This window comes from Tachysurus vachellii, chromosome 14 (assembly GCF_030014155.1).
Source record: "Tachysurus vachellii isolate PV-2020 chromosome 14, HZAU_Pvac_v1, whole genome shotgun sequence".
NCBI classification, from domain to species: Eukaryota; Metazoa; Chordata; class Actinopteri; order Siluriformes; family Bagridae; genus Tachysurus; species Tachysurus vachellii.
In genome coordinates, this window is record NC_083473.1 from 20,109,026 (window position 1) to 20,136,002 (window position 26,977).

The 26,977-nt window shown below is 37.0% G+C and overlaps 1 protein-coding gene across 3 annotated transcripts; it reads left to right on the plus strand.

Annotated features, from left to right (window-relative positions):
- Window positions 1–685: 685 nt before the first annotated feature.
- gsap (gamma-secretase activating protein) lies at window positions 686–26,926 on the plus strand. Of its 3 annotated transcripts, XM_060887462.1 has the most exons (32): window positions 686–998; window positions 1,082–1,212; window positions 1,624–1,694; window positions 3,099–3,155; window positions 5,292–5,361; window positions 7,425–7,475; window positions 8,724–8,812; window positions 9,906–9,975; window positions 10,202–10,251; window positions 11,528–11,632; window positions 12,802–12,858; window positions 12,949–12,995; window positions 13,109–13,188; window positions 13,576–13,653; window positions 13,739–13,825; window positions 13,977–14,069; window positions 14,590–14,813; window positions 15,539–15,608; window positions 15,712–15,791; window positions 16,289–16,369; window positions 16,789–16,923; window positions 17,135–17,193; window positions 17,630–17,661; window positions 18,083–18,144; window positions 18,533–18,628; window positions 20,311–20,381; window positions 21,094–21,188; window positions 21,295–21,414; window positions 22,320–22,381; window positions 26,001–26,105; window positions 26,409–26,505; window positions 26,617–26,926. In XM_060887462.1, the coding sequence occupies exons 2-32, from the start codon at window positions 1,131–1,133 to the stop codon at window positions 26,733–26,735; spliced, it is 2,595 nt and encodes an 864-aa protein (XP_060743445.1). In that variant the 5' UTR covers window positions 686–998; window positions 1,082–1,130; the 3' UTR covers window positions 26,736–26,926. The 3 variants fall into 3 exon arrangements, with proteins under 3 accessions (XP_060743445.1, XP_060743444.1, XP_060743446.1); XM_060887461.1 differs by having other exon boundaries at window positions 686–1,212; XM_060887463.1 differs by lacking the exons at window positions 26,001–26,105; window positions 26,409–26,505; window positions 26,617–26,926 and adding an exon at window positions 22,779–23,578 and having other exon boundaries at window positions 686–1,212.
- Window positions 26,927–26,977: the final 51 nt, after the last annotated feature.

Genomic DNA, 26,977 nt, shown 5'->3' on the forward strand with positions numbered 1-26,977 from the left:
CCCCTACATACTCCACACCCCCTCTATACCCCCTAACTACACCATACCCCCTACATACTCCACACCCCCTCTATACCCCCTACATACTCCATACCCCCTCTATACCCACTACATACTCCACACCCCCTCTATACCCCCTACATACTCCATACCCCCTCTATACCCCCTACATACACCATACCCCTCTATACCCCTACATAGTCCATACCCCCTCTATACCCACTACATACTCCATACCCCCTCTATACCCCTACATACTCCACACCCCCCTATACCCCCTACATACACCATACCCCCTCTATACCCCCTACATACTCCATACCCCCTCTATACCCCCTACATACTCCATACCCCCTCTATACCCCCTAAATACACCATACCCCCTCTATACCCCCTACATACTCCATACCCCCTCTATACCCCCTACATACTCCATACCCCCTCTATACCCCTACATACTCCATACCCCCTCTATACCCCCTACATGCTCCATACATCAGACTTAACCGGTGTCTTCAACAACTTTTCCAGGTTCACTACATAATCCACGACAATTTTATTCATTATTTGCACTATTCGGTGTGCGTCACGTGACAACTTGACCGACAGCATGCGAACAAATGAAAACGGGGTATTTTCCAAGGGGGCGTGTTTTAAACAAGTTTTGTTTCCTGATAACGTATGAACGCGGACACTGTTACAGTCTGGGTTACATGCTATCGTGTGTTACATTGTTTGGGTATTTCAAGCGCCTGAGCCAGAAATACGCACAAGCACATCGAACATGTTCCAGTAATGTGTGTGTGTCCGTTATAGTGTAGTATACTGTGAGCTTGGAAGTTGTGTTACAGCCTAATGGTGACGTACTACATTACTGTAGGATATGAAGACGAAGCCATTGTTCTGTGAGACTGTTTGGACGTTTGGCAGGTTGACATGTCAGCTGAAAATCCACCTTGATGCAATTTGAAATGATTTGAAGTTTAAGAGGAAAACATGTAAGATCCCATAAATAACGCCTCGATAAACAAACACTTTGTGCTTGGATCAAACGTGATTTCGGATCATTTCCTGAATCCAGTTTCACTGCTCCGTCGTGTCTGAGGAAGGACATAGTGCAAATAACAGAAATGCTGCAATTAACACCAACTTTCGACATTGAAAGAGATGTTTGGAGACTTTTAGCCAAAGGAGACACAGTGAGAAGCCGAGGTGAGTGTGAGGAGATGACGGGAAACTTTCACCTCACAATGCTGTAAACTTCTGACTGCTGAAAATCAGCGTCAAACTGTGAAAGGCTCTGAATTTCTACTGTTACTAAACTTTATTGAGATGAATAAAGCACAATCTCTAACACATGACACTTTTCTGAAATACTGAAAGTGTTGAATCGTGAAAGAACAAAAGTTTGTCATCTTCTACAGAAGGAACAACATTTTTTAACCTCATATTTACACGTACAAAACATTAATGTGTAGCACAGTTGTTTATGACACCAGTAAGTCACATATCTATAACAGTATGGTTCAAAAACTTACACAAATCATTTTCAGATATATTTTAATACTATATAAACAACAAATATTTCTTTTTCTATCATTTTGCATGTCTTGTGCTGTAAAGACAATGTGCTGGTTGCTGACTCTCAAATCCTCAATGTTGAGAGGGATGATGGTGTTCTGTATTGCTGGAGAGTGAGTCTTTATTATTGTTATTATTATTATTATTATTATTATTATTATTATTATTATTTATCTAGAATTATTTGGATTTCACATGTTTCTATAAATATGCAAAAAAATAGCAAAAAAAAAAAATCCCATTTTCTTCATGGGAAAAAGAAAGTACATCCTTCTTCACTCCATGTTTTTACCAACAAACAAATAACCTCAGGTGACAACAATGAAACACAATATGTATGAATTTTTCAATAAGCTTACATTCAGAAACCAGGAGAATAGAAATAATTACACCCCATTTTATCAGTAAAATTTAAAACCTTCTTTATCAACTATAACTTGAAGTGAACAATTTCTTTTGGATTTTATCAGTCTTGTTTTGCAAAAAAAAAAAAAAAAAATTGACTTCTTTACAACATTGGTTCAGTTCATGGATGTTTGAGGGCTTTAGTTTGTGCACAGCTCTCTGAAGATCCTCCCACAGCATCTCAATGGACGTGAGGTCTGGAGTTTGACTTGGTCATTCCAACACCTTTATATTTTTATTCTTCAGGCATACAGAGGTTGATTTGTTGTTGCATTCGGCATCATATTCCTGTTACGTGACTCAATTTAAGCTGCTGGACAGAAGGCCTCACATTTGTTTTAAGAATATAAAGGTACAAAGTGGAGTTCATTATTGTCTAAATGACTACAAGTTTCCCAGGTCCTGGTCCAGGTCACGCTTTTGGTTTTCACGAAACCTGTCACTGTTCATGATGATCAGACCTCCACTTTGGTCTCAACACTCCAAAGGATATAGTTCCAAAACGTTTGTGGTTTGCTCAGATGATCATGTATGATCATGTCCCATATTCTTTTTGGATAGAAGAATATGTAGCACTTAGGTTTTTTTTTCCATATGTCTGAGCAATAAATGGTCGAACCATGTACTGAATATGTTAGGATGCCACTCTTCGTAAAATTGCCCATTGTCTTGAGATCTCTCAATTTGTAAAGAATTGTTCTCACTATGTAGCTCTTCCCACATTGATGAGTAGCAACAACTGCTTCTCTAAGGTTTTTGCTGATGTCCTTTCTTCTTGGCGTGATGTAAACAAAATGTCTTGATGTTTAGCAAAACCTGTGTCCCATTTCCTCTCTTAATGATTGTGAAAGTACTTCATTTTCCCACCTGGATTTTGAATGTTGTTTTACTTTTTGGGAAACAATTATTAAAATATGTTGTGCTTTTTGTTGTTACATTTGATTAATTGTGTGTTTAAAAAAAGGACCACACAATTAGGCCCCGATAAATAAATCATAGATTTGAAGGAGGGTGTATATTCATTTATTCATAAGTTTCAGTGTAAAAAGCTCATTCATCAAGGATGTATACCACAATAATTCCACTAATATTGTTTTGACTGCATTTCACAGGGTGCCACAGGAAACACCAGTATTGGCAAATACGACCCTCATACAAAACAGAATAAGGTACTGTGGATTTTGGGTTGTGGCATGTGCACATAAATATCTGACTACTGCATTTTATTAATACTTGATCTAAACATCCTGATGGAATGTCTTTATGTGTACACATAAGGGTTGACAAGTTGCAAGAAATTCCTGGATGAATGACTGTAGGAACACGGATTTGCAGATTTTTCCAAGCAGATTTTTGGTTGCATGGTTAAAATTCAGAGCAGGCCCAAGTGACATCAAGTTTTTTAAGAGGGAGAAATCTAAGTGAATTTGAAATAGGATTTATTAATGGGGCAGAAATGTCAGCGGCGTACACTGTGATAGCTTAGTTGACTAGTGAGAATGCCAATTGAAATCGTATATCTTAAATATTCCCATGAATGTGTTCTGTGGTCGAATAGCCCTTAGGTAGTCGTCTACAGAAAGGTGCAAATTATGAGTCATTCTGAACCATATTCTCGACATTTTGGCGTAGAATTTTTTGGTGTAGAATGGTACAAACTTGAAGCCTTCAATTATATACAAATATACATTTCCTACTGATTCAAGTATTGGAATCACAAGGTAGATTTTTTTGCACTATACACTGAAGATATGACTCAATCTAGAAGGATGTTGGAGATGGAGCTGCCAGTTAAGAGGTCTAGAGGAAGGCTAAATAGATATATGGATGTGTTAAGTGAGGACAAGGTAATTGGTGTGAGAGTAGAGGATGCTGAGGATAGAGTTAGATGGAAACAGATGATTCGCTGTGGCGACCCCTGATGGGAAAAGCCAACAGAAGAGGTAGAAGAAGACATTGAATATATGACTGACAGGTGTTTCTTGTTGTCTGGGTCTTTTCTGTTAGATTGATTGTTTAAACAGTTAATAGCTCTAAATGTCTGCTCTTGACTTGGGTTTTACTGTGAGGTTGTTGTTAAAATAGGATAAACCAACATAAAGATCAGAGAGCAGTTTAAAAGAGAAAAGCAAGCTATTTTGAATCTGAGAAAAAACAAAAAATCCATATTATAACCAATTTGTAAAGTAGATATAATGTAACGACTACAACCAAACATGGAACAAGTCAGCCAAGCAACAGCAACTGCTGAGAGAAACTTTGTAAAAGGCTGTGAAGAAAACCCCCAAAACAACAGTCCGTTACATCACCAACAGCCTCCACAGGATATGGGTGAAGGTAGCACAATCAAAGATTTGAAGATTTTGAGATCAAATAAATTAATTTACTAAATAAATTCTTATCCAGAGCAACTTACATCATCTCATTTTTATTCTCATTGGTTTTCGAACTCGCAGCTTTCATATTGGTAGGCCAACACCATAACCACTAGGCTACCACATCCATACCACAAGATGTACTGTAGGTAAAGATCACTCATCAGCAGTAAGAAACAATAGGAAATGTTGGAATTCACAAAGAATCACAGAGATGAGTTACAAAATCTCTAGAACGAACATTAACCTCAGAAAAATGGACATGGCAAAATATGGAGGAAAAAGGATCTGCTCATGGTCTAAACATACAAGCTCATTGGTCAAGCATGTTGGAGGTAGTGTCATAACTTGGGTTTGTATAGCTGCTTCTGGACCAGGCTTACTAATCTTTATTGATTATTGATGAACTCATGATGGGAGCAAATTTACAGAAACATTCTGTGTGTCAATTTATAGAGAAATGCGTCCAAACTAATCAAGAGCAATGCTAGGCAATGCCCCAAAACTCTCTACTAAAACAACAAAGGACCTCATTAGAGGAAAAAAGTATAAGGTTTTAGACTTTAGTAATTTACTTTAATTGACTAAAGTACAGCATATATATTGTACAGTACGGTGCCAGAGACTTGTAGGATCTATGAAAAGGCTCATTGAAGCTGTTTGTGGTGAAAGAAAATATTATTAAGAAGCTCTAAATGAAACCATTGTTTCATTTCACCCATCTGTAGTTCCTTGTTTCGAATGTATTCATAGTCTGTCACACCTTTGCAAAGCAACTTTTAATCATAATATTCTTCTCAATGACAAACATCAACAGTGTTGACCAAGTTTGAGTAATTTAATATATCATATAAATATATGTTGATAAATTGTTATGGTGCTTTTTCCCTTCCCCTTACTTATTGCTGTTTTTTTCCTCCCCTTTCACAGCTACTGTACACTTTTGACAAGCAAGTGTTTATTAGCAGCTGCTCTCTGAATAGAGAAGAAACACTGCTGGGTAGGTTTCTCACCCTCAGTTTAATTTGATCTACATAGTGTTTGGTCTGAAGCTCCTTATGTTACAGTAGAACATCAGGTTGATTTTCATAGCTTCAGTTTTATATGGTAAATACAATATAAATGAATGAATGAATGAGCTTCTTTATTTTCATTATGCATACACAGCCAGCGTAACGTACCATTTTGCATGTAAATTACTTTCAGCAGTTATATTTACACCAAGTGACTTACAGGTGGTGGACAAATAACAAAAATACCAAATGAAAGAGGATCTTGACACTGAAACAACTAATTCCCAGTTATAAATGCAGCTGTTCAGGCGATTTTCTTTCGGTTCATTAGGTTAAATTTCAACTAACAGTATCAGATTTAACTCCTAATGACTTAATTTTAAAACCACAGCTAACAAATTTAGAACGTAGAGATCAAAGAACAGTGGTCCTCGAAAATGAATGAGCCCCTTTATGACGCAGAATCTATAAAAACTATATAGTGTATAAACTATATAGTGAGCCACACTAGCAGGAAATGGCAGGAATATTGGCCATTTGGAAGAATTTTAAATAAAGTGGCAATGCTTTTGCAAAGACTGGAAGTATGTAAAGAGCATAAGTGTCCTGATTTTATTTCCATATTCCAATATGATGAGTCTCTTATTACATATTCTAGTAACTGATTTATCCTGGTCAGATCCATGGGGAATCTGGAGCTTACCCTGACAAATGACCCTGGAGCTGTGAGGCAGCAATGCTAGCTGCTGTCACCATGCTGTGCATGCATGCTGCTAACATTATTTAATACCCTGCTTAAAGCCATGATCAGGATTTGTGCCCAGGCAACTAATGACTAACCCCTTTGGAGGCCAGGGACAGACACCAGTAACGTGTCAGGTGTTTTAGCTTGGATGTCTTTGTTCTCTGTGCTAATTATGCAGTGATGCAGAGCTTAAAATAAATGCTTAAAGACTCTCTTAAAGCACACTTTGTTGACAGCCAGCTCTGTCAGGCATTTCCCAGCTGACTGTGAACCAATGGATGAGCTGCACCATGCAACTGCAGCTTCAGTAGTATCTAGGAGTGAGCTGGATTTGGCCTCTACTAACCAGTGGAGGTAACTGGCAGGCTATAAACAGTTTGTTTGCATCTGCTTCTGATCTATGGGGAAAACATTTAGCTGTGTCTCCCACATTGGCCGTATACATGCCTTGATCACTCACAGCCAGGGCCGGTTTTATTAGGATGGGCTGGTAGAAGTAATTGGTGGGCTTTCCCTGTTGCTTCCGCACTGTAGCTGAATGCATGTGTAAAACTGGTCTAAAATGGCAATGCTTTTGCAAAGTTTCAGAAGTTAGGGCACATGAGCCAATCCAAATTTAAGGCAAGCCTGCCTCTCCCGCAGGTTCTTCCTAATTGTTTTAGTGATGTTGTCTCAGCCTGAGCCATTCTGGCAGCATGGTGACTGTCAGGTACATCATTTTGAAAGCAGGAGAAAGCAGGAGAAACATCATACATGGACTCTTTAAAATAAGGCTTACCAACAGTTAACCTCACAGAGAGCGACCAGTTTTGACACAGAGAGTCAAAACTTCACAAGAAGACTGGTGTTGCAGCAGCTACATTGCTAACACTGATTCTGTGGGGATAAAGTGCAAGGACTCTAGACCTAGCAGCATTTCCGCATCAGTTACTATATAAAACATAATTCCCCTGGTAGACCCTTTTAGACCCTAGCCAGGTTCATTGTCACACATGATAGTAAACATGTGGCTTCTTCTTGTAAAAATGGTCCAGTGTCCTACCATGAACCATTCAGTATTTCTATGACCGCATTCAAAGAAGGAATAAAACTATTGCGGAGATAAAGTTTGGCCATACTCTTTAATAAATCCTTAATAGGTTATATTATTTGCATGCTTCCATTGATTTATCCATCACCTGTGCAACCTAGGAAGGATCCAAATCATTTTAGCAGTTGAAGACTTGACTAGATCTGGCTTTGAATTGATGTCTTCTCAATAATTTAATACTGCCTTTTTATAACAAATGTTTGTGTCTGTATCAGCGGTCAGTCTGACACGGTCAGTGAAGGGAGGAGAATATCATTTTAAACCAGGTATGCCCATTTAACGTTATTTCCAAACAACACACACTGCAGAAATGAAGACACAGAGCATACACAGTTTATTTACACAAAATTAATCATATCCTAGTTTCATATAAAGTAATATGTAGCACTGAAGTGAAAAGAAATGAATTACATAGGAATAAAAAGAAAGCCTAATACACAGACATAACTCAGAGTATTCATTTAGTTACTCAGAATTGTATTATTTTTCTGACATTTTGAACATGCTATTGATTAACAGTGTTGTAATTGTAACTATGACACTTACTCCATGTGTATTTGAATAAGCCTGATTGTAGATCTGATTTGTAGATCCATCTATACATTCTTCTGTCATCACTACAGTATGCTCTTATAAAAAGATTCAATCAAGGGTACTTTGAATAGTTTAAAGTCCTTAGCTTGTAAAAGATCCATAAGGAAATACTCAGTTGTAAAAGGATACAAAGGAAACACGTGTTATGGAAACGTTTTGATCTTAACACTGATACCATGTTTTCTGACTGACATTTATATTTCTTCACTCGGAAAGGCTGGATTTTATAGATAATCCCCCATACCACTGTCAGCTGTCTATCTAGAGACAGTATGACCACACATATGGGAAGTGGAGTTAAAACAATCCAGTACAGACTTAAACTCTTTTAAAATAAGCAGTTTGTGTCAACATGAAAGGTAAATCATAGCAGGCCACAAGTATGAGGCCAAATTAAAGAGAATAGACAAGAAAAGAATAGCCTTTATTGTCATTGCATATACAACGAAACCTGTCCATGTCAAATAACAGACATATAATAGCAACAAAACCACAATACAACTATTATACTACATACATGATCAAGAGAAGGCTAGAGTCTGGAAGAGGGGATCTGATCTGATCTGACTTACACAGCTGGGGAAGCAGACTGCAGTTTATGCCATGAGCCAGTATATTATTGTACTGGTAGTGAAAAGTAGTTTTAATAGAAGTGATGGTGATTTCTGTGGTGTAAAAAGCAGAATGCCACTGCATAGTGATTATATATCTTGGCCACAAAAAAATGGTAATTGTGCTGCAAAGATAAAAACTCAAGGCGAGTGTGAACGAGTTCTTAAGTTCAGATATAGAGCATTTGATCTCCCATCAGTTACGCACAGCATACTCTTAACCTGGTAAAACATTGTTCTGACAGTATTAACCCATAACTCTCAAGTATATGCAATACATTCAAATATGTTTTTCCTTTTTTTTCCTAGTTTCAAAATATCTGACTCTACTTATAGAAATACACCCAGTTAACAACACTAAGGTTATAAAAGCTGTGGATTGCAAGGTCAAAGTTCAGGTAGGCTGCACTCATTTTCATAAACACCATATAGCAGTTAGCATGTGATGTAAAACGTTCAGGTGACAAATTAAAGAAAAACCAATAGAAAGTCAGTAAAATCAGTACAGCATTGTTTTTTTAATGTACTGTAGGGATGAAGACCAAATGATATTTCTACAGCTTGTGCTTTGATGATGGTGGTTGAGCGCTCTGTGTAACAAGCAGATGAGGACACTGTCATAGCATTGCATTGTGCTGCTATGCTTGACTTAAGTTTGGTGTTTTTATAGTTATTTATACGTAACTTGAGTGTTATTACAATTTAATACTTATATTTATTTTTATATTATAGATTATTTATTTATAAGTATATATTTATTACTAGTACAAATCACTAAGGTCTCATCCAGCCAATGATGGTATGCTATACATTAGGGGTGTCAAAAATTTTTTTTGAAAGTGCAGCTTTTCATTTCAAACAAGCAGAAACCACACCTAATAACCTGCATCCACATTGGTCCTTTGCACATAAGATGCACATAAAAAAATGTCAACGAAGTTAGCGTTGTTTCCATTCATGTACGTTAGAAGATCTATAATCCACTGAAACGCACTGCTGTGAGGAGCTTGAATATAAAAATCCCTGGTGCAACGTAACATGGTGGAGTAATCAAAGATAAAATCGCGCATCTACTAACTGACATTAACCAAGTTAGCATAAAACTGTTCTCAACTCATGGTTGAGATCTGGTGACATATGAAATCAAACTATTCAGTGATTTCTTGTGCCCTTTGCATGGGGACATTTCTACTTGGAAGAGGCAACTCCCTGCAGGATAAACACATTTCATCATCATATAAAGATGATCTCTCAGGATAACTTTATTGCTTTGCAGTGGCCTTTCCCTCTAAGGGGAAAAGTGAACCCAAACCAGGCGAACAAAATGTCTCCTAAAGCAAGAAAGAGCCACTGCTTTTCCTTTAATTTGTCACCTCTCTGTATATCTGTGTAATCTCTAGCAGTATACTTTATCTATAGTGGCAACACTTTTCACTGTTGTTACAGTTTAGCAAAGTACAGATGTTAAAGCTACTATTTCATTTTCTTTAGTTCCTGTATCCTCACTTGTCCCGGAACAGTGTGCTGGAAAGTCATCTGCTGGTGGCAGCAGAAGACGGCTGTATGTAATGGAGTGTTGTATTTGTAACAAAATCCTCTGTGCTTCAACTTTAGTTTATTAACATTTTATCATTTAATATTTTATCATTTAACAGTTTGTTAAGCCTTTATTGTATTTTGTATTTTCAAATGTTCATCAGATGTGTAGTACATGATGCTTCTAACGTATTCACATGTGAACACTAATGTTTAAGGATGTATTGCATTGATTCTTATGTTTTATCTAGATATTGACCACTACCACATTTTACTGAGGAGTCAGGAAGGCTGTAAAGTTGTGAGTGTTTTTACTGTATATGCAACGTGACCGAATGTCGTTGGACCCATGAGCACCTGTACATATGCGCCATGGATTCGGTCTGCTCTTTGTTGTAATAACAGCCTTCAAATTTCTAAGACGGTTTACCACAATATGTTGGAGCATGGCTGTGTGGATTTGTAATCATTAAGCTACAAGAGCATTAGTGAGTTCAGACCAGTGTTGTAAGAGTGAGGAGGTCTGTGCTGGACACAGTTCTTCCACTCCAACTGGAGCTTTGTGCACAGGTGTATTGTCATTCTGGAACAGGGTTTAAGTCTCTTAGTTCCAGGGAAATTGTAATGTTACAGCATACAAAGACATTGTGGTATCAGTTTGAGGAAGAACAACTTACTGTATGGGTTTGAGGATCAGGGGTGCACATACTTTTGGCCATGTAGAGCATATTAAAAAATTTTAATGATCTGTTAGTTCCTCAGGAGCTCTTGGTTACACAATTCAACTCGACCACAAACTGACACAAAAGGACATTTACATATTTACATTATTTTCTGTAGAGCAGCGGTGTCCAAGCTTATCCGGAAAGGGCCAGTGTGGGTGTGCCACACCTGATTCCACCTGTTTAATCGGTTGTTCTTGGCTTTTAGTAGACTCAGGTGTGGCTTCTGCTTGGTTGGAATGAAAGCCTGCACCCACACCGGCCCTTTGTGGATAAGATTGGACACCAATGCTGTAGAGTGTCACCAAATGAGGATGAGGTTTCCTGCTGAGTCTGGTTCCTCTCAAGGTTTCTTCCTCATATCATCTCAGGGAGTTTTTCCTCACCACCGTCACCTCAGGCCTGATCATTAGGGATGGATGTTGGAGATAAATAGTAAATTAATTTTAAACTTTACAATTTTACTATGCTTCTGTAAAGCTCTATTGTTAAAAGCGCAATAAAAATAAATTAATTAGTGGGGAGCCAACACAACATCTTTGTAACTCATGTCCAATAAATTGTTTAAAGATTTAGATTACTAATGAGTAAGCCATCAGGAATAACCTGAGATGAAACTTTGAGAGAAACCAGACACAAAACCCATCCTCATCTGAGTAACACTGGATAATGTGATTATAAATAACATAACTGTAAGTTGTAGAGTCAAGTAGTGTTCAGTGTGTTAGAAAGCAATATAAGCTTCTGGGTCATTTTTATAATGTTGACCGCATTTAACGCATTTTATTTAACGTATTCTTTCATATGATGATTATGGAGTAGCTGAGAATGTCTCTGATGTTTGACGTGATGCAGGTGATGCAGAACACGGAGCATCTGGTGAAAGACAGAGTGACGGATGAGTTCTGCTGGGTTCAGTGGGACTCGGACAACCAAAGACTCTTCTTCCTCACAAGCAGGGTCAGAATTCCCCTTATTTCTTCTAGACTACAGAAATATTAAAAGAGACATATGAAGAGCTTATTTGGTGCTAGATTTTTGAAGCACAGAAGAAAGATTCAAGCTGTATACAAACAGGTTTGATCAGAAGTCATTCGTAGGAGCTTTTACACAACATTACACAAATTCATGAAAATTCCATAATTTTAGATTATTCTCCAGTTGCTGTGAAGTTACCAGCAGGTGTTCCTACTACTGATTGCCATAGTGAACCACCATTTATCAGCAGGAGGCGCAACCAGTTTTTACATTTACAGCATTTGACCAACAACTTACATTCTTATCTCATTTTTATACAACTGAGCAATTTTATATATATATATATATATATATATATATATATATATATATATATATATATATATATATATATATATATATATATATATAATTAGTGGGGAGCCAACATATATAAAAGATAAAGAGCAGTGTGTGCTCTTTACCATGGATCACGAGTACTCTACTTTCTTAATCCCACTGGTAGTCACTGCACGGTTCACCCTTTTTCTATGTCACATCAGCAACTCTAATTGATAGTGAATGATAAAGAAGTCACTGTACGTGTGAAGGCAGCTTGAGTGTATTTACACATTCAGAAGACTAAGACATTAATATTAACCTCAGAACAACTTGGCATATATTGTAATGAGGTACTACACACACATATATAGGTTGCCAGTACACTGTATTTAAAAAAAAACAACAATTAAACAAGACATTAAACACTAGATGACATTTGGATACAGATATTGGCCTTTCAAGTACTGTTCGGCTACTAATAATACATTTATTCAAATTAACTTTGAAATATTTCAAATATTATTATTTGAAATAACTTTCAAAATAACCTTCACTTTTATCTCTGAGAAAGTCTATTTTTTTAGTCTATATGTACACAATATTAAAAAAAATCAGTGTTTCCAAAACTTTTGTAGATATTGTGGAATTTGTTTTAGTTTTGTTTGGCATACATAATCATTTATGCACATCAAAAGATGTAAAAGCTAAATGAGGCCCTGTGGATGTATTTAAGGGGATCTTTATGCACATTTTTATTTCTTCACTGTATTTTTTATTTTTTTTTTTTTAAAAGATATTAAGTTGCTCATATTGTTTTTCTTTCCTTTTAGGAGAAATACACGCTCAAGTGTGTGCAGTTTTTCCCTGATCACAATTTTGACACCTTGGTAAATATATGGATTGTTGTCAGTATTTTAGAGTTGCATCATGTTTGAAGAGAGAATTTAAAGTCTTTTATTTTTTTTTATGTATGACAGTTTGAACTCCCCTTAGCATTACCAAACAATCCTTTCACCTCTGTGAGGTAAGCAGTGCGTTAGTTTTCAGTGAGTTACTTTTTATTTTTAGTGGAATTTCTAAATAAAACTTTGTTGAGCACAAAAGAAAAATAGGGTTTGATTGTTTTGCTTTGCATAGGTTTATAAATTTTGGACATGATCACTACCAAGAGCGGGAAAAGGAGGGAATAAATCTGGTGGTATTTACAGACAGAACAGGCAAGTCATATGATGAACTTTGGATTTCTTTTATCTTTAGAAATAGTATGCTGTAAAGTTACACATTAATTAACAAAGTCAGTGATTATGGTTGTTTTATATTCTTCACCCGGGATAGAAATTCATGTTCATGTTTGCAGCCAAAGTCCAAGTAATGCAGGAATATGGTGAAGGTATTGGTTATGTGTTCAGATTATAATAATCAGTGTGTTCATAATAATCAGAATGCGAAATCTACAATAATGTGTTAATCCCAGGAAACAATTCATGTGCAACTGTACATTGTAGAAGGGATCTTTCTTTTTATCTTTTATTTGAAATAATAAAGAGCAAATATTAACTTCTTCCGAAACTTGTATGAACCTCTTGCCTATTTTTCCCCTACAGGGATCATGTGTGTGTGCTACAGTCATCCCCTGCATGGTGCTGAGGATTACACATACACAATTGCATTTGTGCACAGAGGTACGAGGACTACAAGGCTTTTCTAAATAAACTCATATTTGTTCATTTGATAATCTTTTTTTTTTTCTGTCTGACTTGTCTGCAGGTTTTAGTAAGACTTTCACTGTAGCACTTGAGCAAACTGTCCCAACAGACATCAAGCCAAACCTTCAGCCATTCTTCATCTTTTTGGGTTAGTGCTGGAATCTGATGTTCATTCAGAAAGAAACATTAAGTCTCACACCTGCAATCTGCAGATTCCTATTGCAGATTCCTATTGTTCCTATAAAAATTGATCCAAGTGCAAGTTCTCTCAAAATATAATATCTGAATCTTTCCCACAGGACATTATGTTGTAGTTTATCTAGCTGGTCACTTCCTCCATCTGATCAACTGCATTCAGCAGGACTTGCTTTGTCACAGCCTCTTTCTGTCAGGTAGGTTGCAATGAATACAGCTCACATTGAAGGCTAATTTGTGCACCTTTCAGATAAACAAAAGACAGTGACCATTACAACAGGAAAAAAGGGTTCAACTGGATCAAGTGGTGACTGTAGCAAATTCAAATAATGCTGTTCATGTGGAAGAAACCTCGAGAGGAACCGGACTGAAAAAAGGAAAGAATCCACTTTGGAGGAAACTGGATAATGGGATTATGAATAATTACAATATATTGAAGAGGAAAGGCAAACAGAACAGTATGTAAAAAGATGGGCAAGTTGTAAAGAAAAGTCTCTACAGCAGTTCTCTGAAGGGATAAGTCTAGCAATGCTATGTGAGATTATTTTAGAAGGTCTGCACTGGTAACAGACCCTCATATTATGTGCAACCTCCTGTGCACTGGCGCCTAACATTATATAACCAGAACGTTTTCAACAGTTATTCATTGGGTGTCTCACAGGGTCTATTTAGTGTGTGTTTTTTTCCATTTCCTATTTTGTGTGCCTGGGCTTGCAGGTGCTGATACCCATGTGGATGAATTGGGAGTGAACAATGTTTTAATGAGCATTTCTGCTCACAAGCTGCTGGATGAGTGGATGGGCAGGATATATACCATTAACCTCAACCAGGATTTCCTGCTTCAGCTGCTGCTTAGCACTGATCGGCCTGAGGCACAACGTCTTGCTGCCCTTCACTGTGTAATGGTCCACCTTGAATCTGACCAGGACTTAGAGAACAAGGTGGGATAGAAGGAGCGAAAGAAGCTGAAGGAGAGAGATTGAATCACAGAAATGGGCGCTTTTCAGTTTGTGAACTAAGTATGAGAACTGAGTTTTGTGTCATATAGTGTCAAATAAATGGATGGATGGCTAGATAATAACACTGTAAAAAGGTTTGCTGTCCAATTTACAGTAATTTACTTGCAGCTTGGATACTGTACCCAATATCTCTAATATATTTAGTAAACAGCTATCCAACATAGTTTCAGTAACCTACTAATGTTGTAAATAATACCAAAAAACCCAGTAAACTTTCTTATGGCTAATGCATGAAGCACAACTGGGCTGAAGTTTAAGCGTCTTGCCAAACAATGACAGCTTGACAAGCAGGGATTTCATCACACAGACTTCTGATCTGTGACTCAAAGCCTTAACCTTCACAACAATAACACTAACTGATTCTGATAACCGACACTAAAAGATTTTGATGCCTCGATGTAATTTTGTTGAGCTAGTTGTACTAGCTAAGTGGTGAGTAAATCATTTTCTGAAGATGGAAGTTGAATGTAGGCACTTATTCTTGGCCACATTTTTTTGATGAAAAATGTCAGACTCTGTGACAACTAGATATCGGAGATTCAGCACTGAGGGTTGTTTGGCAGAAAGGTTTGTCTGTGTTTGTGTATGTGGGAAAATAGAAAGAGATCATGATTAGAATTTTGATTTGCATTGCATTCTTTGTTCAGATCATCTACTGGATTAGCGAGAACATGATGAGCTTTAATGCTTTCGATCAGATTCAGGAGTTTATTCTGGGTAAGTAGGTGTTTGGTGTGTGTGTGTGTGTGTGTGTGTGTGTAGATTTGTATGGGTCAAGGCAGTGTAATCATATGAGATGATATCCAACATTCTTTCACAGGTTCTTTATACAGGACGTGCTGTCAGCAGTCTCTCAGTCTGAATAAAGTGCTTCCGTACTCATCTGTGTTTGAGAAGAAGGTAATGTAAAATTTCAACTGCTTTTTTAAAACACTCTTTTTCTAGAGGTTCAGACTGATTATATACACGTTAACAAACTTCATTCATCATTTTATAGCAAATTAGGTAAGCAGAGATGTCTGGTCACGGTTTACAAATTCTGCAGGAATCATCGTCATCTTCATCACTATCACTGATAAGTAACATTGACTATAATAGACCTGCCTCCTGGGGGTCCAGGGACAGGATCCCCTCCTGTCATTGCTCTGAGTTCAGATGATCCGAACAGGAAGCAGCCTAAAGAAAAAACTACAGAATATAATAGACCTACTATACCAAATGTCTACAGTGTATTTCAATAGTTATTTTTGGTCCTGAAACAAAAAGCAAGTAGCAAAAGGGAATGTAGGGAAGTGAAATTCTTGTTAAATGAAATTTTAAAAATGAAAGCAGAACTGAACATGTCAAAAAAAACTTTTGCCATCGCTACAGATGATAAACAATGAAGTGTTTTGCAGGAACTTCCTGTTGCCCTGACTGCTATCCCTGGTGTGAAGTGCACACCTGAGCTGCTCACTCAACCAGTATTTAAAGGGAAGGTAATGCACAGTTCTGATGATTGTTTAACTGACAGAAAGTTTAGTTTAGATGAAGAAATGAAGCATCAGTCAAAAAAGAAGTACATTCTATTGAAATTATGATTATCAAATAAATAATATCAAATAAATGATGTTCTCTATTAAGTGAGTTGTTATTAAATATGATGTGTCAATGAAATGAAGCTAATTCTGCTGCAACTCAATTTGATTCATTTAAATATAATTCTGGAAATTCCATATAGCACAAATCTGTGATTGATTGATTGTATCTTTCCTATTGAATGTGAAAACATTACTCTTGTTTATTAAAGACATTGATGCCTTAATACTGCTGTACATTCCAGTATGTTTAATCAGTGAACTCTTGATTTTCTCAGCATGTGTCAGATCCAACATTGTTTTGCTTTTGTGTGCAACAGGCCCGGAGTCTACAGGGATACTGGAATGAGCTACAATGGATTATTGAAAGGACAAAATATTTTGAGACTGTGCCTAACCCTCGATACCGATTCTCCCAGCTCAAGGGTGACTGGACCAAACTACAAGCAGCACTGGTGAAAAAACAATACATAATCCTCTTCTGCCATTATTTTCTTTTCCCTGTAAAGCAATGTTATCTTTCTCTTTCTCGCAGAATTTTGGTATTTGGAGGCTGATTTCTATTTGAACATGTTTCTATTTCAAACAACAATAGATTTAGTTAGTTACATATAAAATAGTTGCCATGTGTTTCATGAGTATTTATCACCCCCAATATGTTTACAGAACTCAGAGAAAACGAAATCCTTTAACTATCTGCAACAACTTGAGGAAAACACTAAAAAGTAAGTGGAGTGCTTTGTGTGTGCATGTGTGTGTGTGCGTGTGTGTGTTTGTAAGGTGTGTGAGTTGGGTGGTGTGTGTATATGTGTGTGTGTATGTGGGAGTGTCTGTCAGGTGGGTGGTGTGTGTATGTATTGTATCTCTAAATATGTGTGTGTGTGTGTGTGTGTATTGTATCTCTAAATATGTGTCTGTGGGAGGTGGGTGGTGTGTGTGTGTGAGAAGAGAGAGATGTGAGAGTGTCTGTGGGAAGCCATACCTCATAGTTTACTCAGTACACAGACAGTCCTGTAACTGACTATTGAAGAACATGTCTTTCTATAAATACAAAACAAAAATATTCTTTATTATAGTTTAGACTGCCGTTACTAAACATCTCCCAGCCTTCACTAAACACTAAAGTCCTTCTAAAGTTAATATTCTTCACTTGTTCCCTAGAGTCCTATCTGTGGTGGATATGTGGCATTTGGGTAAGTAAAACTACTGTACAACAGGTGCATTGCTCTGATTTTATTTTTGACCTGTAGGAGTAATGGCAGGACACACACACATGCACAATATTTTCCTAACGTTTTATGGCCAAATAGTTTAGATCCTGTGGGAGAATTTTTCGGTTTTCTATGTAATCAATCAAGTATGTAGGAGAATAAACACAGAGGAAAAGTGCACTGAGAGAAGAGGAATGGTGGAGTTGGGGTTAGGAAAGTTCCTCGAATTCCCCTTGTTTTTGCATATATTCACGCTCATGTTACAGCGTGGCAGGTGGAGTTTCTGTCTGATCACAGTTAAACATTCCTCCTGTTCTGATTACAAGTAAACTCAATTCAACTGATGAACATACAGCTAATGCATAAACTGCCAGTGACCGCTGACTCTGTCTGTGGTCTACAGATAAGAGAGTGCTTCCCCTCTTTCAGGAGGTTGACCAGCCGCAGAGGGCACTAATAGGCCTAGTAAGTCACAGCTCAATCTGATACAGGTTTCCTCAAACTTTCTATCACCTTCTGTTAAATTCCTAAAAACTATTGACAGGAGCATAATGCAAAACAACATAATAAAGAAGAACCATCAGTATGATATGTGATTATAAAAATAAAATACTAGAAAATTAAATGAAGGCCTTTTTTTGTGGTGACTTCTGTCTAAATCATGCACTGGTTGTGAACAGCCCGCTTTTTTGAGATGATGTCACTGTTGATATTTTCCTTTTATAATCATGTATCATACTGATATCTACTTTACTATGCTGTTTTGTTGACTGAGCCTTATGCTACCGGTACAGGGGGTGGAAATACTTTTTCACATTTTTGAATCATTATGACTTGAGTTTCTCTTTGTCAGATGGTGGATAAACTCCGGGATCACCTGAACAAGTACCTGCCACAGCTGGGGAAGAAAAAGACGGAAATGCTGGTGGTGAACTACATGGCCAAGCTGGTGTGTGTGTGCTCATGTCTCACAGGAAAATTCTTAAAGATTTTGGCTAGATTTTTTTAGCTAAATGCTCCTCGCATAATGTTAAGTGATAAAACAAAAATGCTTGAACCAAAGCTTGTGAAACAGGATATGGATTAAAACAGGTATGGAAAAACAGTTTGCTTTCAACATTGGTAGAGCAGTACAGCTAGATTAAGGAGGAGATGAATATACCATGTATTCATTTATTTATTTGATGTAAGTTTAATTTCACCTTTGGGAGAAATGTTGCTTATAGCCTAAATCTCTAACCTAAAACCTGTGGTCCTTTTCCAAGTCCACACTTTGGTGACAAATCTAAAAAGAAAATGTCTTGACAAAAAAAACAACAACAATGTATTATTAGTTAACTGCCTTGTAGGAGCAGACGTTTATTAAGAAGCTGTTGATTTTCTATAACAGAACAACTTTGAGTAAGATTCAACTCGCATGTTGAACTACTAATGTGTTCGTTTTAATGTAAGCCTTTAATGTAAGCCAATCAATTAGTGAAAAAGAAGTTATTTTCCCACCACTGGTTTATTTTTTCTGCTATTACTGATGTTTCTAGATTATGAAGCTAATAGTTTAAAGGAAATAAATTGACACATTATTACAGATAAAACAGGAAACTGTCACTGTGACATTTTTCCAAGTAACAACCAGATATCTCTGGTGAAACAGAGAGAATAGGATGTGTTTTTGCTGAGGAGACTTCCTGTCATTGACGCATGAGGATATGAGAAGTCCGGCATGTTCCATGAACCTGCACATGATTAGTACATGACTAAAATGTGCTGAATAGAGGGGGATTGTTTTAGATTGTTGAACAAATGATTAACTTTTTTAATTGTTTTGTTACATTTTTCATGAATTCATTTTATCATGCGAGACAAAATGTTTGCGATTTTGATATGGATATTGAAAATGAAATTTGATCATGAAATTGATCAAATTTGGTTAAATGGACAAAAGGAGATCTAGAAGGTTAAGGTTCATGGATCAACTTTAGTGTTTATATTTAAAATCTTAAAATTTTGCTAGCATATTTAGGTTGGTTGCTAGGTAGATGCTGAGCTACCTCACATGGTTGCTAGGTGGGTGTAGCATATTCAGCTTGGTTGCTAGGTTGCAAGATCATTGCTTTGTTTATCCATTTGGTTTCTATATTGTTTCTTGGAAGTGGTTTCACTATGACGCCTGATGGTTATTAGGTTGTAGCTGTTTGTATAGGAAGCATATAGAAAAAATCTGAACTAAGAAAGGCCCAAATCTCGTGAAAGCAGTAAAATGTAATACCCGTAGGGAAAAACAACACAATTTGAAGCACAATTGTGCTATTCCCATATAGGATATATGATTTGTGTGCAACCTGTAAAAACAGTAGTAATAATAATAATATATTTGGTTTACCTGTATGATAAGAATCCTACATTTGCTTACATTTAAAAAGGGACCTAGAAATGGTGCAGAATCTTGAGTTTTAATATTCAAAATGTTGAACATTTGCTTTCTTTGTTATTATATTAAAACAAAGTGTAAGTGGAAAACATTACTATGTGATGAAAAACATTTTATGCTTGTCAAAGACTCATTCCTTTATAATGAGTGTGTTTGTGTGTGTGTGTGTGTGTGTGTGTGTGTGTGTGTGTGTGTGTGTGTAGCTGGAGCTGCTCAGACACATGTTGGAGACTCTGTGGCTGAAGCTGAACTTGGGTCGCACGGTGCTCTGCCTGTGAGTAGTGATGTATAAAGAGGGTTAAGTGAAGCTGCTTTACACTGTGTCAAAGTTGCAGACTGCCCACCATACTGAAAACGAACTGCAAGGTTTTCAAAAGTGTAAAAGGGTCTAATGGATGAGAAGGATGTCACTGTCTGGGTAGGAACTGGGAAGGATGAACGTAGAAGCAGCAGCAGAATGAAATAGCGACGCTGCGACACGTCTCAGAGCTCTGTTGGCAGCTGTAGTCTTTTATTGAAATAAAAGTGGAAAGCGAGGAGAACTAAGTGAAATATCCAAATCAGTTTCTGTTTCTGGTTTAAACACTGAGTGTCACAATCACGTAAATTCACAAAACTCTCTTTAAACCTTGTGATGGAAACTTTTACAACTAGAAGTTTTGTGAAGCTCTGACCTTTTTTCTGGCTCTGATTTTCACGTTAAAGGCTGTCCAGTTTACCATTACTCATTTTCCCTTCGTCCTGTCATTATCTTTTTCTGTTTGCACTAATTTACTTTTTAGTGCATCTAACTAGTTTATTTCTTTAACCCCTATTGAACTATTCACTTAAAATAAAAGACTAGATAGCAATAGTGGCAGTCAAGCAGACATTCTGTTCATTATGACTCGTATATTACAGATAAGACTGATGGTCCAGGACTCTCTGTATCTATTTTTTATGGTTATGGTTAGCCTGAGAATTATTATCATCTTTGTGTGCATTAGCAAACAGCAAGGCACCTCGGAAGAGTGGACCATGTTTCATATCATGTGTCGGATTCTGGAAGCAGCTAAAGGACTCTGTCTTCCCCTCCCACCCGGTGAGAGGAACTTCCTGTTTCATTCCTCACACTCCCAACTGACCTTACTGTACTTTACATTTTAGATTTTACATATTAATAAATGCTGGCATGTGATATGGTCTAGGTTATTCTACACTTTTAAGTGTGCTGGGTGTACGCTGCCTACCTCGCCACACTTTCTTGCTCTATGTGGACCGTGGCTTTCTACACCTCACCGAGCCTTTTGTGTCACGCCTTATGACAGGTGATGATTACTATTACATGTGCACACAAAAAAATACACATACCGACATGTGCACATGAAAAACATTCACCAACATGATAAAGAAATATGGAGGTTTGGGCAAATATTCTATTTTCATCCATAAATCTTGAGTCAGTAAACAAGCTGAGTGTTTGGTTTTTCATTAAAAAAACCCTAAAAAGTCATTATCTATCATGGGGAAGAAATATTTTGGGGAGAAAATGTTTAGTTGTGTAGCATTTTGAAAGAAGTCTCTAGTGTCAGTGTTTTTATGTCAGTATTAAAAGTGGTTAAGGCTAGTTTTTATACTTGATCAAAAATAAATCTTCACTTGATTTACAAATAAATTGGCCAGTCATCCCAGTTGGGGTTTTATGGTAGATTTTGTCTCTTTTGAACATCATACAGCATTCAGTATAACTCTAATTGGATAAAAAACTACACCGTCTCAAAAATGGCTGGCAAACTGCATTTACATTAGAGAAATAAAACATGCCAGGATGTAATTTAATAATAATGTATATCTATTAATACAAAACTGTTCCTGTCCATATACATTTAATTTTAATAAGGTTTCTTATTTCCCATTAGAAAAAGAAGCTTTAAAAAAAAAAAAAAAAACACCAAAAAAAAACAGTTACTCCCGTACTCACTGGAATCACAGCAGATAGTCAGTCAATGAGAAGGAAGAGTTTAGAAAAGCCTTTTTAATCTCTCCCAGCATCATGTCATGATATAAAGACATTTTGATATGCAATTTCTGTCAATAGGAGAAAGTAATCAGTTTGAAGTTAAACACTTAAAAGTGTAAATTAGGAGTTGGAGTCTGTCCTAACTGCACTTTAAATTTACTGTATTTTGTTCTTTATCTCTCTCTACAGTTTGTTCTTCATTCTCTTTTGCAGATCTGGATAACAGCACCAGCAATGAAGAACTAAAGTTCAGTGTCCTGAAAAGACTTCCTGAGGTAATGTTTACCTGCCCATATTTCTTTGTGATGACAATAAAAATCTGCCATTTATAATAAATAGGTTCCAGTGCTGAATCTGATTAAATGAAATATTTATATTATACAACATTTTCTTTCGACTAATTTGATTGGATGAGCATCATTCGGAGCGTCCTGAAATGAACCGCACTTCGACATTCACAAGCAATACTATAATATTCATGACAATATTCATGAACTAAACTACTAACTACTTAATAGTAATATGAAAAGTAACCACACCTTAAACTTATTCTTTACTGAAGCATCTTTTGAGTTAGTTCGCCACTCTGTCTTTTTGGGTAAGAGTCTATCAGCGTTTGTCTTGTTTTGTCTTGTTGATATTTTCACACTTTTTCTTGCGAAAACATTCCAGGTCCATCTGCGTGTCAGACCTTCTCCTGTGCACATCCTGCTTCAGGTCACATCACAGATTTTTAGTGTGATTCACTTGCTCATTTAAAAATATTGATGGTCTTTTGGTGAAGCTGTTCCTTTGTTGATTTGGCTGTATACTTTGTGTGATTGTCGTGCTGAAATGTGAAATTTTGTTTCATCTTCAGCTTAGTAGCAGACACCTGAAGGTTTAGCACTAAACCTCCACCTGGTATTTGTTGCTATTCATGATTCCATCCACCTTGATAAAAGCTCTAGTACTAAAGAAAAACAGCCCGAAAGCATTATGCTGGCACCACCGTGCTACAATGTGGGTATGCTATTCTCTTGATGTGCTTTTTGCATCAAACATACCTTTTGGAATTGGTCTCAGACCAATCAGACCATAGATATCTATACATAGATGTCACCTTGGGGTCCTAAAAATGTGTCAAAACCGCCGCCAACTTTTTACAGGGCTCTTGTACTTTAAATGCATGCACGATACCGGACTTCTGTGCTGCGTTTGGATGTTCAAACGAAAGAAATCTAAAAAACCAGACAACAAGGGATTACATTTCACAAGTGAGAATGTGTTTTATGATATTGAATGTTAGGAAATTATATTTCTTGTTCAGTTGGTTTGTTTTAGTCCTTGGTTAACGACCGCAGCTAATTCATGCTAGTTACCCATTCGTTTTTGACAGTTAAGAAAACAGACAATGTTTGTAGATTCCGAAGCTCTTAATAAGGACATTAAAAATTGACCCCATGATTTTTTGCTTAAAGGTGAAAAGACCCAACTTTGTTCTGTAAGATTCTCTAATCTGTCAAACATATTTTATTAGATTGTCCTGGACTTAACACAAGCAGAATGCTCTTTTATCAAGTTACTTCACTTAAGGACATATTTAATGACATTATGCCTGAAAAGGGTTTGGATTTTTTTTATTGTATGTTAATTAAAAAAAATGTATACTATGACTTGCTGTTTATATTTGTTTTGTTTTTATTATATTTATATATTCGTGTTTTTGTAATTTAATTTTTGCCATGAAAATAGCTTTTGATTGCTGACATGGCATTAAATAAAATAATCAGAATCTGAATCTGTTTGTAGATTCCCAAGTGATAAACAGAGACGTCAGTCATGTACGAGTTGCAGGGACACTAAACACTTTTTTTTTTTTAATGGTTTATTCAGCTGACAGTCCTGGAAGGATGTCACCAGTTAGGTTGGCAGTTCAGCCTCAAAGTCAAACTATGTTTTTTTTGTTTATGTGACTATACTTAAATGTTAATGTTATTTAATGTTGCAAAAGTATTGCGGGAAAAGAATAAATAAAAGATTGAACAGTCTTTGGCACCTCAACTATCTAACTTTCACATTATTTCCTCTCAAATTTGTGATTTGCTTCCACCTGCAAGTTGCTTTGTGTATCATATTTAATAAACCAATACAATTTAAATGTTTAAATGAACATGTATAGTCACACCATTGTAGCAGTGTTACATGCAGTAGGCTATAAGGTAAGTAGTGATTGTTCATTTGAAGTTTACTCAAGTGGAAGAATGTAAGTAATAAACTTACACCTACTAGCACTATGCATTATTGTGAAAAAGTAGATTATCTTAATATCACAACCTTAAATTTTCTCTGAGCTTAATGATAAATACATGTCTGACCGTTGGAACGAACCAAAAAAAACCCAGAAAATCGCATTCATGACGATTTATGGTGATTTTATGTCTTTGCCTACATTGACGCTGATGCATTAAGAGGAGAGGGTCCCCCGTACCAAGATGGCGGCTCAGTTGACGCATTTGTTCCAATGTACTGCCGTACCCAAGGCGACATCTAGTGTATATATCTATGTGTATATATCTATAGAGCCATCTATGGTGGCTTAGTGTTAGCACGTTCACCTCACACCTCCAGGGTCGGGGTTCGATTCCCGCCTCCGCCTTGTGTGTGTGGAGTTTGCATGTTCTGTGTGGGCCTCCGAGTACTCCGGTTTCCTCGTGCATGGTAGGTTGATTGGCATCTCTGGAAAATTGTCCGTAGTGTGTGATTGCGTGAGTGAATGAGAGTGTGTGTGTGCCCTGCGATGAGTTGGCACTCCGTCCAGGGTGTATCCTGCCTTGATGCCCGATGACGCCTGAGATAGGCACAGGCTCCCCGTGACCCGAGGTAGTTCGGATAAGCGGTAGAAGATGAGTGAGTGAGTGTGTGAGTTTTTGGATCTTGATTGTTTTTTGTGGGAACATCCTACCCCATTGCCCAGACAGTAATCAGTATTGGTCAGCAGCTCCTTTAATGTTGCTGTAGGTCTCTTGGTAGCCTCCCTTTAAACTTTGTGTCTTGTCCTTTTATTAACTGTGGAGGGGTGTCCTGCTTTTGGTGATGTCACTGTGGTGCTCCATTTGATCCATTTGTTGATGATGGACATTAAGCTCTTGGATTTTAAAGAAGCAGCTGACTTTAATCAGAATCATCCTCATTGATGACTGCTAATGGTAATTACATTTACAGCATTTGGCAGACGCCCTTATCCAGAGCGACATATATTATCTCGTTTTTATACAGCTGAGCAATTGAGGGTTAAGGAACCAAACAGTGGCAGCTTGGTGGACCTGGGATCGAACTCGCAACCTTCCGATTGGTAGCCCAACACCTTAACCACTAGGCTACCACAGGCTCTTGATTACTCTTGAACATGGGATTAAATGTGATTGGTTCATTCTGAACACAGCGAACAGTTCAAAGGAAGTTCACGCTTATACAACCAGGCTATTTTCACTTTTTCAATTTTCAATATAGAAAAGTTTCTGATCACGAGGGTGTGGACACTTAGGCAATGTCTTGGCTTCTCATGATCATGTATAATAATAGAAATATTATAAAAATATTATAAAAGATTACACACACAGCTTTCTTAACACTTTAGAGAACTAGGTATAGATAATGATTATCTCAGGTGATTTACAAAACTATCCTCTATTCTCTATGAAAATAGTAAGGTATAACTTGATTCTTCCACACAAACTAAATCAACTAGATGCAATTTTCTTTACAGTTACGCTAATAAACTATAGTCAACCTAATAAACTAACAGCACAGTTCCTCATTTCTCTGGTTTTTTTGGACTGGAAATTGTACTGGAACAATAACCCTTTACACATGAGATTTACTGGACTGATGGATTGGTTCATTTTGTTTCAGTGTCTGGCCCAGAGAGTGTGTCAGCTTTGGGATCATCCTATCAGCTCAGCCTGCATCACCAGGCAGTGTGTAAGAAGACTGTTGGAGAAATACACCAAAACCAAAGTAAATCTAGAGACACACTGTCAGAAATCATGTTCCATTTAATCCAAAAACCTCTTATCAGTTAGCAGTCTGGTCATGACAACATATTCAAACATTTTTTTATTTTTAGAATTTTTTATTTTTTTTTTTTATTATTTTTTTAGATTTGGTGTGTGTGTGTGTGTGTGTGTGTGATATTACTGTTCATGTCTTTAATATGAATTCTATATTAGCAGAAACGCGCTGTTGAGCTCTTTATTATGTAACATGCTCTGAACATGCTTGTTTGAGATTGCAGAGTTAAAGATACTGTATACTTCACAGGCATTAGTGCAGTTGGACAGAGACAAAGTATCCTCCCATCTTGAGTTTCTGCCACTAAGCTACCTCATCGCAATTCTCACAGAAATGGAAGAGCAAGGTATATTATTTGGGGAGATTTTTTGCCTGATTTGGAGATTGGTGTGATGTGGTGTGTAATTTCTGGGCAGAAAATATAAAAGTGCCTTTGTATATATTTTTTGTGATTTAGCTACAAATCCCTTTGAGGAACAGAAGAATATGGATGCCAGGTTTGTGGAGGAAATTGCACTAAAACAGACTCTGATCAAGCTGGGATTTGAGGGCAAATTAACACCAGGAGAAGAATAGCTAATAGAGGGAAGCTGACTGAGAGACTGGAAACCAGTGACTGGTGTTTTGCTTCGTTTTTTACACAGTGATAACATATTTAACATTTATCTACATTTTAACATCACGTTTATCTGAAAAACAGGAACCTGGCACACACAGACTCACATGTATCTGCCTGCTGATTTCGATATAAAAAAAATTTTGTTAAATGTGTATTTGGTTTCTTTCTGTTGCCGTTTCCTGCCAAATGGCTGTTGCAA

Excerpts from the sequence above, each read along its gene's own strand:
- gsap (XM_060887461.1), top strand. The coding sequence starts at position 1,131 with ATGCTGCAATTAACACCAACTTTCGACATTGAAAGAGATGTTTGGAGA. Across the intron at positions 13,826-13,976 it reads GCCATTCTTCATCTTTTTGG|GACATTATGTTGTAGTTTAT; the intron begins GTTAGTGCTGGA and ends TCTTTCCCACAG. Across the intron at positions 26,506-26,616 it reads CACAGAAATGGAAGAGCAAG|CTACAAATCCCTTTGAGGAA; the intron begins GTATATTATTTG and ends TTTGTGATTTAG.